Genomic DNA, 15,387 nt, shown 5'->3' with positions numbered 1-15,387 from the left:
ACTATAGAGGAATAAGGCTTTAAGATGAAATCTAACATGGTATCAGAGCAGGTTCTGATCTTGGGATCTGCTGCGATGAGCTGGGGGTGTATTGAGAAATATCCAAGTCCCACATCGGTTGCCTCAATCCTTAGAGTGCGATTTATATATCTGTTGGACAACTTCACTTAATGCCAATTAGTTTTAAGATGAAATCTAACATCAACCAGCATGTTAATTTTCTCACCATTTCTACTAGCTATGGTTGCAATTGGTACACTTGCTTGTGTACGTAAATAATACGGTAATTATACCATTGGTCACACCAAGTAAAATTCAACGGAGAAACTACTTGCACCAACATATTTTGGGTGTATGCTACTATGGTTAGCTCATAATTAAAAGATCAATCTGTGGACGATAAATAAATGGGAGAAAAATAGTTAATCGCTATGGGAAAAAGGGTGTTGCTTTTATAAGATAAAAAAAAATGTTGACAGAAAATAAGATGAAAATTGCATGACAGATAACACGAAAAATTTAGGACTCGCTGTTTTTTTATTAACATTTAACCAATGGCAAAAAAAGATTGTTTATTAATCATTTTGTATAAATTAATATTTTTTAATTATAGAAATAATTTATACATAAATGTTTACGAGAAAAATCTTATTTAATAAAAGCTATTGCATAATAAATATTATATTCAGCAAACTTAAAAACACCTTAATTAAATATGTCAGTTGTTCTAATTCTAGATCTCTAATTTAAAACTATATCACTCCATAATGTGTTGGGCAAAAGAATTACACTAGGGTTTAGGGTTTTGGACTGATCACAACAATCTATCGGTTTCTAATGACTTGGATCTCATGTCATCATTTCACTTTGTTGAGGAATAAATAACCGAATAATCCAACACAAATTCTGCAGAATAACATGTACGTGTCAGCACATACGTAGGTTTAGTATATATGTTTAAACTTATAGAGGTTTCCTCAGTTGATTTGGTTTTTCTTTTCTGCAGTGTATTATATATGTACTACAAAGTTGTAGTTTTTTTTTATCAAATTATGAACGCAAGTACACCAAGCAAGCTGCAAGCCTAACTTGGCCGAAAGCATAAGCTTTTATTAATGTCAGACAGAGAAATCAATAAAATAAATTATGCGCGCTGCATGCATGTCCTTGCATAAAATTACATTAAATTCTGTGTGCCATTTTTCAATGTCATGTTTTTATTTCATGCTTGCAGCCCAACCGTTTCGTCAACTTTCTCGATACTCGTAGTGGCTAGCTTGATTTAATTTTTTTTTTATAGAAGCTTGATTTAATTTGAACGTGATTCTTATTGTCAATTATGATTAATGGGTCCGTCGTGTCAAGCATGATAGTAGTACTACATATCAATCACTACTGCAAAAGGAGAAACCTTATGAATGAATATGCCCCATATAAATAAAGGTTTCTGTGATTCATATAACAATTTATTCACTATTTTATATATTTATTTATCTTTATTATATAATATATTTATTATATTTTATATTTTTCTATTTTAATTATATAATTTGTTATCTGAGCTATTACACAAATAATATTCCTACGTTGTTAATGCGTGTTTTGCAACATCTAGGGATTTTTCCGGTACACATCCAATTGACTATTAATGTTTAAAGTATGCTTGAAAACAAGTTCCTAACTCTAAGTGTATTATTTAGTTTCTTATTTTTTTATGTATTTTTTCATATTTTAGATTAATTTTTTATTTTAAAGAAACTAATAGTTATGACTTTCCTTACTTCTTAACGTGTTTAATTTCAAACATATATGCTATAAGTCTTTGTGAATGTTTATATCAAATGCTCAAACAATGAAAAACTAAGAATAGCTTTTTTGAGCATTAGCATTCATATAAGTATCACACCCACATATAGCCAAAGTTATTGCATGTAATTTTTGTCCTCAATAATATATATAAACCAATACTACCTCTTATTGATTTGAATTAACTTGAGCCTGTTTTGGCCAGATTGACGGTCTGACGGATTAATAAGAGACAAAATAATGCACAGTATGCTTTAATCAAGTTGTTAATGGGTCTCCAGTAAAAAAAATTAAAAAAAATAAAAACACACGTTTTTATAGAGTCTCCGCCATTGCAATAGTGATTCCTGTGACATTATGGTCTAACTAACTGATCGTACCAAATTGACATTAATAATTAAAATAACTAGGCATATATAGCACCAATTAATTAATTAGTATGGATATTAGATTTTGTGAAAACAAGTTCTTCAAGACATAATAAAACGAGTTTTTAATAAACATATGTCTTTTACCCTAGAGTAGACATGACAAGAAAACCTGTATCCGTGGGTACCCATCCGAATCCGTCATGATTTTGACGGGTAATACCTAAGTTGATCGGGTATGGGTTCGGGTTTGAATTTTCCTCGATAATCAAAAGTCGGGTACGAGTACGGGTATGTGATTACTAGACCCGTCCCGATCCCGTCTCGCCATTTAAAATCTTTAGAATTTTTACATAATTTAATCAAAAGGCATATAATTTTTATTACTAGTTAATTTTATTTTAGAATTTTTACATAATTTAATATTATTTTCTTAACTATTTATGTAGACACACGCGTTATAATAAATTTATTGATATATAAGTAGATAAAAATAAATGTTTAACAATCAATTTATTTTTTTCTAAAATCAAATTTTTAATATTTTTTTTTAAAAAAATATTTTTCCAAATGGTGTGTGGAACGGGGTTGGGGATACCCGATACCCGACGGATACGGGGATGGGATAATAAATTCAAACCCGTCGGGTATCGACTACGAGTATGGGAATATGTTGAGGAGTCGAGGTAAGGGATTGGAGAAACAATACCCGTACCCGACCCGCCCCATTGTCATGTCTATCCTAGTTTTTTAATTATTTGTGCTTAGAATGGAATGTATGTTTCATTTTTTGTTTCGGAAACTAAAATTAAAGGTAGACAAATTCCTGGTTCAGTAGTTATTTTTTAAATATAAAGGATTGACTGTTAATTAAGGGAGGTACACGCATGCAGTACATCAATAGAGCAGAAACTTGATGAGTTTTGTTTGGTATTAAGCGTGAGACCGCACACAAATGTTGCTTTCACGTTTTTTCGGGCACTACCATGGAGTTCTGTCCCATATAGAGTCAATGTTTATTTATTTTAGTTGATTCATAGAGAGAATCAATTTTAAAAGCATTGGCAAGTTAGGTGTAGGGTGTTAAACAATACTCAAATGCTTTACTCATTCTTTTAGTTCTGTTACTTGAGTATTGTTTTTGAATTGGTTAAATTTATTCTGTTTTTTGAAAATGGATTTATTTAATTATTGAACTTAATTTTTTTATAAGAAAAAATTGAATTGTCACAACCCATATATACTGAAAATGAAATTAGCAGCCATTAAAAAAATAGCAAATGTGTCACATCCAAACTAATCCTCTTAAAATAATTGATTTTCTTTAAACAAGTGTTTTTATGTTTAAAAAACTGAAACTACCAATTTTCATAACATGTGATACTAGCGAAAGATTAAAACTGTCATACCTAACTTAACATACTTTTATTATAAAAAAAATCTTACATTAAATATTTATATGATGATTTGCAAATATTTGATCTTAATTAATTCATTTCTATATTATTTATAATTGAACTAGCTTATTGTATTTTTAGTATAGATAACGAACAAACGAATGAATAAATAAAATTCACAACGATAGCATATACTTAACTCTAATGACATAAATAAATTAATGAAGAACGCTAAAATATACAACTAAAACCCAATAAAGTAAAATAAATACATAAATATCATCTTATTATTATTATTATTATTATTATTATTATTATTATTATTATTATTATTAACGACATCGTCGTCATCATTAATGATGATAAGAAACTAAAACAGCTCTTTGTACTCATCAAGTTGTCACTTAAAAATTCAGGGGAAAAATGTGTTGTATTTGATTAAATCCATATTCCATTGAAAATATTTTTTTAGTTAAACAAAAAAACTTTATGTTGAGTAAATTTATAATTATGATATATAATTTTTTTATTTTAATTTAATTTTGTTGTTATTTTTATTATCAATTATCTATAACTATTAATAATGAGAATTATCTCATTTAGTGTACATATTTCATTGGACATTTTTACCTTTAAATCACTTCTTTTTAAATTTTTCTTTTAACTTACATTAATTTCTTTCTACTTTTATATTATCATTTTTTATTCTATCAATTTTTTTATTAACTATATTTAACTTCTATTTTTTATTATTTAAAAAATTTAGAGAGGGGCCTCTCTTCCCCTACCCCCAGTAATAATAATGAGAACAACAAGTAATAGAACTTCAGGCCTAATCCAAATGTAATCAGAAAAGAAAAGCGAAACAAAGGAAGAGATACTGGATCAGACTGAAAAAAAGACTGCTGGGTGGAGCCCAGTTTACATGCGGAATTAATGAAAGGCACTTTCTATTTACATGTCCTGTGTTTGCTAAGTACAACTGCTCCCTTCTATTTATAATTTTTATTTTCAATCCTACCATTTTATTTGTTAAAACATAGTTTTGAAAATTACTTTCCATAACATATATCAATTCTGGAAAGTAATTTACGGAACAATGTTTTAACAGATTATAGTTATGGAAATTAGTTTCTAGAATTGATGTATGTTGTTCTCGAAAGTATTTTTTTGATAGTCATTGAACATACTTTCGTTCAAGAGTCACCATAATCGTTAATGTAGATGCATAATTATTTTGACATGTGATATTGAGAGACTAATAACCCATATATGAGATTCCAAATGGGTGAAACGTGAAGAGACACATGATGGTGTGATTAATGACTTTGATTTGTGATTATTATTATTTTTATTTTCATTGTGTAAAAAAATGAAGTATTATGTCCATTGTATAATAGATGATGTGAACCATGGAGTATTTGGAAACGCAGCCGCACGTGGAGGAAAATGTAAATAATCATGAATAAATTTTAGGCTAAAATATATGTTTGGTTTCCTAACTTAGTTTTTGGTTCTAAATTGGTTCCTATGATTTAGAAGTTCTAAAATGATCTCCTATAGAATCTTTTAGTAACATGTCAAGCTAGAAGGAAGTCACTTTTAGATGAGTCCTGATGCTTTGATTGCTGTCATTCAAATTAAGGAGATGAATAGATTCTTCTTTTGAAATTCTTTTGCGCAACATTAGTCTTTTCTTTTTAGCTTCTAACTAAAGAAAATGGTCAGATCAATCATAATTAAAGAAGGAGTTTCACGGAACATGCATATAAATGAAAAAAACACATAAAATATAGAATCTAATTAATTCAATTTTATTCAATAAAATCATTAAATCCATGTGGGTAAAATATTCACATTTGCGTTAATCACTAAATTAAAAAATTACCAATTAAGGGTATGAAAACATCTCCGGCTCAAAACAAGATCATCAAAAACTCTAAAGAATGAACTAAAGACTCATTATGTGAAACAAAATGATAAAAACTACATGTCCAGAACTTCATGCAATTAATACACAAACTCATACCCCAATGTCACATCCTATCAGAGCATTATGTCTTAGCGTCCTCTAGCATGAGGTTTTCTATAACCATTCACCTAATCATCTACTCCCACGAACACAAAGTTTAAGATCATCACAGGATCCAAACACCAACAGAACATAGGGAGTGAGTTATCACATTCATAACTAATAGAGAGAAACAAGACAATATGTAGATATACATATCATATAAATGAAATACAACTTACTTAAACACAACTCACATCATTCTACCACTTATTGCGTAACATCACATTTACACTACATGTCTCACACATTTTCACATCATTCATGTACTCAAGGATCAAAACACAATATCACTCAACCAATAAGTATCGATCAATACACCAGCGTTATGCAACAAATATGTTAAGACTCAATCTTATATGCAATGTGATATCATGTTAGTGAAAAACATCATCAGGTGCCCAAGAGTACATGACAAGACAAATCACACACTGGTAAGTCAGGTTACTCTCACTAGGTAAAATCATAGAAAGACCATTCAGAGTTACGTTGTTTTATGAGAATACTCCAACCATGTGAGATCGACACAGACTTAAAGAAGCACTCAAATCAGATGTATTTACCCCCAAGGCCTAGACTTCGAAGAGTCCGTCAAGGTCTCTCCTCCTTGATTCAGGTCTAACCCAGAAAACATTTTAATACGTAGACTCTATCTATAAACTATACAAAACACACGACTCCTCAATTGTTCTCAAAATAATTTTAACTCGTCGCGCCTCAAAGTGATTTAACTCATCGGATTCCCACAATGAATCATATCATAATACTCATTGCACATTAACTCGTCACCCTTAAAAGATCTTTTAGTTGTGTGATTGTACGGTTCATAGCACACATTTCAATACACTTGTGATCTCACAATTTAATACATACTCAATTTGTCACTTACATAAAGTTCATCACACTTTTATAATCTCAATACATCACGTTGATCATCTATGGAGATTGCTGGATTTTTTTCTTTCAAAAAGAATTACAAAATTTTATTATTGATGTGTTTTTCTACATCACATCAATGATAATGAGCTAAGTGTATAAACCTGAATTTTTAATTATTTATTTTTATTTCTAACTTTTGACAGATCCTGATGGCTTCGTGTAATCCACGTAGCTAATTTCACCTGGTGGGACAAGATTATTATTGCTGTTTAGAGTTTGGACTTTAGATGGTTTGAGTAATAAATTTCTGTGTTTTTCCTTGTTCATTGCAGAATTGGTGCAGAAGGAGTAAGACGTGCATGTGCTGAACTTATTGAAGCATCTGAGAGGAAAGATAAGGATGCGTAAGGAAACTCCTCCATCATGAATCTGTAGTTTATATATACATGTGACATTAGACAAACTTTTAGGTTATAGTGGATGAATGACGATCTGTCTGGCTTTGTAGGATAACTGATATATTTCCACCAAACTATGTTCTGAATCCATGAGTTATGTGCGTATACGTAGCATATCTTATCGATGTGCTCTTGCCCTTATTCATTATCATTTTACCTACTTTGTCTCTTTAGTACCTCCAAAATATCATTCCATTTTGGATGGTTACTTATTATCTTGGCTTGATTAGGTGAGCATGAAATTATTCTTTTGTAAGATATATAGGTTGCACCTGTTTAAAACAGCCCTGTGATAAGTTGTATGATTATGCAAGATGGAAGTACCAGGATCTTGTTTTATCAAAGAAAGAGTACATTAGCATTTGCATGCTTATGAATTGTTTCCATAAGCATATTTTATCAAGTGTATTCTATATGGATCTGGTGGGTGGCTGGATTAATTGAATGCATTATTTATTGAATGGTCATCGGTCGATTGATTAAGATTTGCTGTGAACTCTATTTGAAGAATGTAGTGAAGGTTTTTAGTCTGCTGAAATTTTGTATGACATTTTTGGAAAATATAGACGAATATCACACAGGCACTTAAAGAGTGGGGCATTGTATCATTGAACAATTGTTAATGTATATAAAACTAAAGCGTCATAGCAATCAATTATTTTGTTCTTTCCCTTATTGTTAGACACCCTAGATTTTGTTCGATTCTACCTTTTTTAATACTTTAAAGATTTACACTTTTCTTGTGATGTTTCAGTTGCGCCCTGGCTTTATACTGGACCAAGAACAGATTTTCTTATTTGAGAGGCAGATTTGAAACCCTTGTGAAGGTACATCAATATCACTTTAGGTTTGGCTTCAAAAATAGATCAAATGCAGTTTCTTTTTCCCCTGTCAACAACAGTGGTTGTACCTGGCTTTTTTATATTTGTTAAACCCATTTGTCATTCCGAGTTTGGTGTCGATGATTGTGTGTGTTTTTGTTTATTAAGTAAAGAAAATTGAAAGATTTTTAAACTATTATTTTATTTGCTTGTACAGATAATATCTTACACTCTTTTTTGTCTCCCCTATTTTTTTACTGATTGAATGCAACATGATTGCATCTACATACTTATGTACTGAACAACCTACTTGATTCACACAATTGGAGAGGAAGGTAGAAAAAGAGTGTTGTACAGATCTTAAGATTGCATGCGATCCCTCCTCTTATTATCACCGTGCTAAGGTTTTTACTTCTTTGGGTAATAATTTTTATTTATTTTTATGTTTAATAGAGCTTTAGTGAATCAGTTTTATAACTAAACTTACGGTGCTTCACTTATGATTTGGTTAATTCTGCCATAAATATGCATTGAATTTTTTGCTTATTGTTGCTATGTGATTTTCAATCTGTGGCTGTTACTTTCTTATTTAAGAAGACAAAAGAAGATATGTAAATTGGAATTCTTGGTTTGTATTGGAAATGATTTATTTTTGCTGAAGTTAGTAGGAACTTCAAATCTTCTAATTCTCATATTATTTTCTATTGTGCAACTCTTAAATGCCACAGATGGGGAGGAATATTATCTATCTTGAGAATATGCTGTGAAAAGAATGGATCATTATGATATCTACTGATGAAGCATATCTGGTTGAAATTTCTGATGACTTGCCTTGGTAATTTCAGTAGCTATTTTATATGACTTGGCCACAGGTTTAGGTTCATCAGGATCATGTGATAATCGGTTTTCTGTGTACCTACTTGTTTATGTATATCCAATTCAGCTTCATATTATGTGGTTTTATTATTTATGGGCGAAGTCAGTAACCTACAAATGATATACAAGTATGAATGATTTCAAATTTCCTTTTGAAGGTTATATTTTGCCTTTGATAGTTTTTCTCTTCTATAATTTTCTTAATTAGTGATAGGTTATTATTGGCATTTCCTAATGCAGAGAATTCCTTGGGTGCTCTAAAAACTACTTTTTGTTTCAAAATATTCTAATTTAAAGGTGGGGAATTGGAATTTGGAAGTCCTTAATAGTTTAAATTTTGGGTGGTGAGAATAAGGAATTTAATGTATAATGATATAAGATATGATATCTTATTTATAAGATATGATTTAGATGAAATATCTTCTAATGATGTGTAATTAATACTACCTATCTATATAAACAAGTTTGACAGGATTCCTTTGACTCAAGGTTTCAGTTTCAATCTATTATTTATTTATATTTTTTCTCATTTTACATGATATTTAGAGGTAGGTTGAGTGATAACAAAAACTATCCCCCACCGGAATCCCCATTTAGCCTTTTGGTCGCCGCATTTATTCCAACAACCTTTTTCCCTGTTCTTTCCTAGTTTTCGACCCTTTCTCCTTCTAGAGTTAGGGTGAAGGAATAATGAAAACATGGTAGTGTTGCTTTATAATGGATAATTGTGCCAAGATCCAAGATAGTAATGGACCTCCATGCCACCCTAGGTGTTGAGTTGAACTGTGAAGCATGAACACCAGTCCTATTTGAACTGTCGCAATGTGGGATACGTTTTCAACAGTGACATGTCCATGATAGTTATTTGACAAGTGTTAGACACTTCTCATTAAGTGTCCAATTATTCTACTCCTCCATACAAGTCTAACACTTTAATTGATACCTCCGTATGAATGAACACATGACAATATATATATATTTTTTTTATATTCTTTTCTTTTAAAAAATCATTTTATGGGGGCAACTCCACTTTTTTACGGGGGAAAAATAATAAAATTGTGAAATTATCGTTACTATCCATTATACCCATAAGAATAAATATGTAATATTATTACCTAAATATCTTGAATTTATTTGTTAATATGATTAAACCTGAATAAGTGATAACGAAATTGTGAAAACTGAAGCATTTTTTTTAATACAAGGCAGCTAGTTAAGTATTGAATTCCCTATTATTTCATAAAAAAATAGACTAATAATAATAATAATAATAATAATAATAATAATATGAAGTGTGATGTGAATGATAACCATGTTAAGCATGAGGCTTAACACTGTATTATCTGCAGTATCTGCTCATTTGTCATTATTAATACATACATCTCCTAGTTCTAGGCCATTGCTTGGCTAACATTCAAGGGTCAAAGCATTTAATTCGTGAATCCTTTGATTCCTTCCTAACTGACCCATGCTCGTGTAAAGGAATAAGACAAGATTAAATATTTTCAAAGATTATATTTTAGTTAATAGAATAAAATTGTTAGGATTATTATTCAAAATTTTTGATAATTTACTTGAAGGAACAATTTGTCGTTCATTATAGTTTTACTTCTCGAACATGATTGATTCCTGTAAATAATATCGGCCAGACAAAAACTACATATAATATTTAATGCAAGAAATCAATTCTAGCTTGTGGAGGATTCATTAACTAATTTAACAGTATTCCTAAATCCTAGCCCCTAAATAATTCACACATCATAACCATATCACTTATATGCTTTTTTTATCTGAGGCAAGAAAAAAAGTAAAAAAAAATGAATAAAAAGAAATCGGAAGTATTTTTTTTTCATTGTTTAATTAAGGAGACAAAATAGGGAGAAAACAGAATTTGCGAGCATTAAAAAAAGCCGTCTCTTCTTAATTAGACAGAAAATGACAAAATATTAAGACTTATTTAAATATGTTTTTGTTATGGTAAGTTAGTGTTTTTTTATTTTTGGTTTCAATAAGTTCATTTTTTTATTTTAGTCCTTCTAAGTTTTTGGTCTATAAGCGTAAACTTATGATTATTATAAATAAAAAAATTAAAATCTTAAAAAGTCCAAAATTAAAAAAAAATGACAACTTACAAAGATTAAAAATTAAAAAAATAAACTTACAGGAACAAAAAATAAAAAAAACACTAACACAATAATGAAAAATATATTTAAGTAAAATATTAAAACAATAAAGTTACTCAAATTGTATTATAAATAAATAAGTGATTCAAAATAATTGCATGTTTTTCACGAAATAAAAAAACTAAAAATAAATAAAATTGCATGTTCTCCTATTCAGTTTTTCTTTCCAACCAAAAAAGAAGATCCCATCCATCCGAATAAGAAATGAGATATAAAAAAAAAAAAAAAAAAGCAACAATTTCTATTTTCCGGTGTGTTGATTTCCTATCGTTCTTCTTTCCCAACCATATATTATCCTTAGCAAAAGAAAAGCGTCAGATAGATTGGGCATCACCATCCCATCACATGCTCAAAAACCCGCTAAGCATAGCACTCTATTCACATTGTATGTGGCGCATTGCGACTCAGTAAGCAAGAAGATGGCGGCGAGTAGTACCTTCTGCTTGCTCCACTCTCCCCTCTACCAATTCCCATCTTCTTCTTCTTCTTCTTCTGGGCTCAGAAAGTTGCGAGCTTCCACAACTTCTTCGTGCTTGGGCCAGCAAGACAAAGACCCAGTCTGTAACAAAAGAACCATTCTTTTGTCGAGCATCGCTCTTCTTCCGTTTCGCCGTTTGAAGCGGGCCCCTGCTCTTGAATCCCCACCTCCACCCCCAACCCCAAGTAAGTTGCTTTTCTTCCGTTACTCTACTCATCACTCATATATCATATATGAACCGTAGTTTTTATTTTATAATAATGTGATTGTATTTATGTGGTGAAAAAAAAAAGATTCGAATAGAGGTGTCCACATTAAGTGTGACCGTATCTTGAATAGGATTTTCTTTCAATAGAAAGCCTACATAGGACGCGTAATTTTGAGTGAATTTGTAATTAGTAGCCCCAAAAAAGAATAGTATCCTCCCCCGGATTGGCTTATAACATTACTGAAACATTTTCTTGTTTTTTATTTTTTAATTTATATTATTGTTGTGATGCTTGGAGTAGATTTACTCTAACTTCCATTATTTGAGAATTTTAGGAGTGCTCATGCGTCCGAGCTCAGTAGCATTCAAGATTAGGAGCCAAGATTCAATTATTGATACTTGTTTGGTTGAATGCAATGTGTTGTTTTTGAATTAAAGAGATATGGATTTAAAGTGTTTAAATCACTTCCTAGATATGCACGCTTTGATTCTTGTGAGCATTTTTAAACTCGCAGAGTTTTAATGGAGCAGTGATCATGCAATTGATCAGAAATGATAGGAATATGTAATAGGTGTTCCCTCCTTTTTTGCCCCTTAATATTCAGAAAAAAAATAAATTCAAAACTTGTTTCCATGCTAATGCAATAGAATCGTTTGCAGTTTCAACTTGTGAGTATGCTTGTTCCTTCTTTTTTGTATCTAGAATATTGTAAAGACTAGAATTTTCAATTCTTTTCTTCAAGGATGAAAAATAAATGGATACTTAGAAACTTCATAATGGAATGGATGAAAAAAGCTTACTGATTTGCTACTTTTTGCTTATGATATGTTCTATATTATTGGACTGATTTGTTAATTTCAAAGGAATGGCTGATCATTTTACGTCCATTACTGCATACCATTAGAGCTCCATACACATGTCAAAAGTAGGTCACCATTTTTTCCTTTCTGGACCCCTTCTGTATTTATGCACGCAATGTTTGGCCCTTGCTCTATTATTAGATATTTTTATTATTCATGAATGCCTCCTGAGGTCTGCCCTTTACACCCCAAGGGAAAATTGGATTTCAGGGACCTCAGGTGTGGTGCTGCATTTTATTTTCCATGTCCTTGCCTTAAGTCTGGGATGTCGATGATAGTATATTACCATTTATAAATGTTCAGTAAAGCATCACAGTCTTCTTTTTTGTAGTAACTTGTGTAATTATTCATTCTCCTTGCAGCAGAAGAAACTGAGGTGAAGACGCAAGAGGATAACCAGGAAGCCGAGGTTTGTGTGCGGTTAAGATCAGATACAAATTTTTGCTTATCTTATTTGTGCTTTGGGTGTTTAGTGTGGACTAAACTTTGTAGTTTCTATGGACAGAAAGCATCTGAAGTGGACCAACCATCAAATTCCTTTCTGACTCTCCTGAATGGAATTGGAATATTTTCTTCTGGTGTGTTGGGTGCTCTCTATACACTTGCTCAGAAAGAAAAGTCCACTGCTGTTGCAACAATAGAAACAGTAAGCTTATATGCACTCTTATGATTCTTGGAAACTGGTCAGATGTGTGTTATAGCCTTTGAGGAATCTCTCTCTCTCAAAGAATCATATAGTAAAAGAGGGAAATGAGGGAGTATTCTCCTCCTTCTGCTACTTAAGGATAAAAAATGACTGCTTGTTTTCCATTTAATTTGATTTAATTTTTTTTCTTCTAAAAATCATTTTCGAGTATTTGTTTATTAAAAATTAAGCAGTTTAATTTACTGTTTACAGATGAGCAGCAAACTAAAGGATAAGGAAGAACTGATTGTTTCCTTGAAGAAGAACTATGAGTTGAAGTTACTGAACAAGCAGGAGGAACAAGCCAAGCTGGTTGAAAAGGCAAAGGAAGAGCAACTGGCATTGATAAACCAACTGAATTCTGCAAACAGTACTATTAAACGCTTGGGACAGGAGCTTAAAAGCGAGAGAAGTTTGATTGAGGACCTGAAACTTCAAATTGGCCAACTTAAAACTGAGCTTTCAAAGACTGATACTGATAAAAAGGATCTTGAAAACAATTTGAAAGAAAAGATAGATTCCATTGGAGTTTTACAGGAAAGAATCAATCTGCTGAGTGTGGACCTCAAGGGCAAAGAAGATGTTGTTCAAAATCTTAATTCATTCCTTGCAGAAATGGAGTTGCAATTGAAGAGTTTGAATTCTACCTATGAGCAAACCAAGGATGACTTATCCAATGTTCAATTGCAGATTCAAGGGCTGAAAGATGAACTACTGAAAAGCCAAGAGGAACTAGAAGCAAAAGATTCCTTGGTGATAGAACTAAATTCAAGAGTGAGTTCCTTAACTCTTGAGAACAATGATTTTAGGAGTAAATGTGATGTCATCGAGAAGGAATACAATGTCCTAAAGCTCAGTGCTGAAAAGAAGGCTGCTTTGGACTCTAAGGTTTTAAGAGAAAAAGATGAGGAGCTTCATCAGCTAAAGGATCAGTTCGAACTTGCCCTAGGTGAAGCAAGCAAAAACCAGACCGTCATTGTTGATTTATCCCAAGAAAGAGATGATTTGAAGGAGGCTCTAGAGAATGAATCTAGCAAGGTGAATCATTTGAAGCATGAACTCCAAGTCACCCAAGAGAATCTTGCAAAATCAAGAAATGAGTTTGCTGAATTGGAAAACTTTCTAACTGAGTCAACTAAACTGCGCAAAGAGCTTGAGCTCAAGGTCTCTAAGCTTTTGTCTGAGCTCACTGAAGTTAAAGAATCACTACAGAGAAGCCTTGAAGATGGAAAACATGAGGCACAAATGCTAGCAAGTGAGCTTACAACTGCCAAGGAACACTTGAAGGAATCACAAGCAGAGCTGCAAGGTGTGTCAAAAGAACTAACAACTGCTCTTGAAAAGAATGATAGCCTACAAAAAGAATTAATTGATGTCTACAAAAAGGCTGAAACCACAGCAGAGGATTTGAAGGAACAAAAACAGTTAGTTGCTTCTTTGAACAAAGATTTACAAGCATTAGAGCAGCAAGTCTCAAAAGACAAGGAGTCCCGAAAACCTCTTGAGAGGGACCTGGAGGAGGCGACCAAATCACTAGAAGAAATGAACCGAAATGCGGTGATCCTTTCTGGTGAACTACAGAGAGCTAATTTTCTTGTTTCTAGCCTTGAAAAAGAGAAAGAGGTGCTTACTAAGTCCCTAACCGACCAAAGGAATGCATGCAAAGAGGCCCAAGACAACATTGAAGATGCTCATAACCTTATCATGAAACTTGGCAAAGAAAGAGAGAATTTAGGGAAAAAAGGTAAGAAATTTGAAGAGGAATTGGCTTCTGCCAAGGGTGAGATATTGCGCTTGAAGAGTCGAATCAATTCTTCAGAAGTTGCTGTTAACAATGACCAAGTGCAGAAAGATGGAGGTGAAAACAAGGTCAATTCTTCAAAAGTTGCTGTTAATGAGCAACAGAAAGATGAAGGTGAAAACAAGGTTACTGTAAGTGCACGTAAGACTGTCAGAAGAAGAAAGGCTAACCCACAATAACATAGAGAAAGTAGAGAGTTTTCTATTAAAAAAATTCCGATCAGGATCATGATATTCTGTAATGAACTATTTGGAAGCCAGTTGATGTCGAACTCTATTCACTTTTGGCATGCAAATATTTTCATGTTGCAATAGTATTGTACAAATGAAATGGCATTGTAGGAATTGTTAAGCTAAGCTTTTTGGATAGTTGATTTCTGAATTCTGATAGTTTTCTATTGATAGTAAAACCTATAAAAAGGTGAGAATACGTGTACTAACCATAGTCTGCAACATTAAACATTGGTGTATATACAGCTACTTTTCCTTGTCTATC

General features: G+C 31.8%; 1 protein-coding gene across 2 annotated transcripts; it reads left to right on the top strand.

Annotated features, from left to right (window-relative positions):
• The first annotated feature begins 11,122 nt into the window (after positions 1-11,122).
• On the top strand, positions 11,123-15,383 carry LOC114379913 (MAR-binding filament-like protein 1). 2 transcript variants are annotated; one of them, XM_028338733.1, is made up of 4 exons: positions 11,123-11,522; positions 12,772-12,815; positions 12,912-13,052; positions 13,305-15,383. In XM_028338733.1, the coding sequence occupies exons 1-4, from the start codon at positions 11,279-11,281 to the stop codon at positions 15,069-15,071; spliced, it is 2,196 nt and encodes a 731-aa protein (XP_028194534.1). In that variant the 5' UTR covers positions 11,123-11,278; the 3' UTR covers positions 15,072-15,383. The 2 variants fall into 2 exon arrangements, with proteins under 2 accessions (XP_028194534.1, XP_028194533.1); XM_028338732.1 differs by having other exon boundaries at positions 11,124-11,522; positions 12,769-12,815.
• The last annotated feature ends 4 nt before the right edge of the window (positions 15,384-15,387 follow it).

Source organism: Glycine soja, chromosome 12 (genome assembly GCF_004193775.1).
Source record: "Glycine soja cultivar W05 chromosome 12, ASM419377v2, whole genome shotgun sequence".
NCBI lineage: Eukaryota > Viridiplantae > Streptophyta > Magnoliopsida > Fabales > Fabaceae > Glycine > Glycine soja.
The sequence above is the reverse complement of the archived record's forward strand: the minus strand, read 5'-3'. Positions and strand labels throughout refer to the sequence as shown.

What these genes read in the sequence shown, in the direction of transcription:
- LOC114379913 (XM_028338732.1), top strand. Translation starts at nt 11,279, where the DNA reads ATGGCGGCGAGTAGTACCTTCTGCTTGCTCCACTCTCCCCTCTACCAA. An exon ending in ACCTCCACCCCCAACCCCAA is followed by an intron (nt 11,523 to 12,768) that starts GTAAGTTGCTTT and finishes TTCTCCTTGCAG; the next exon opens with CAGAAGAAACTGAGGTGAAG. An exon ending in CTGTTGCAACAATAGAAACA is followed by an intron (nt 13,053 to 13,304) that starts GTAAGCTTATAT and finishes TACTGTTTACAG; the next exon opens with ATGAGCAGCAAACTAAAGGA.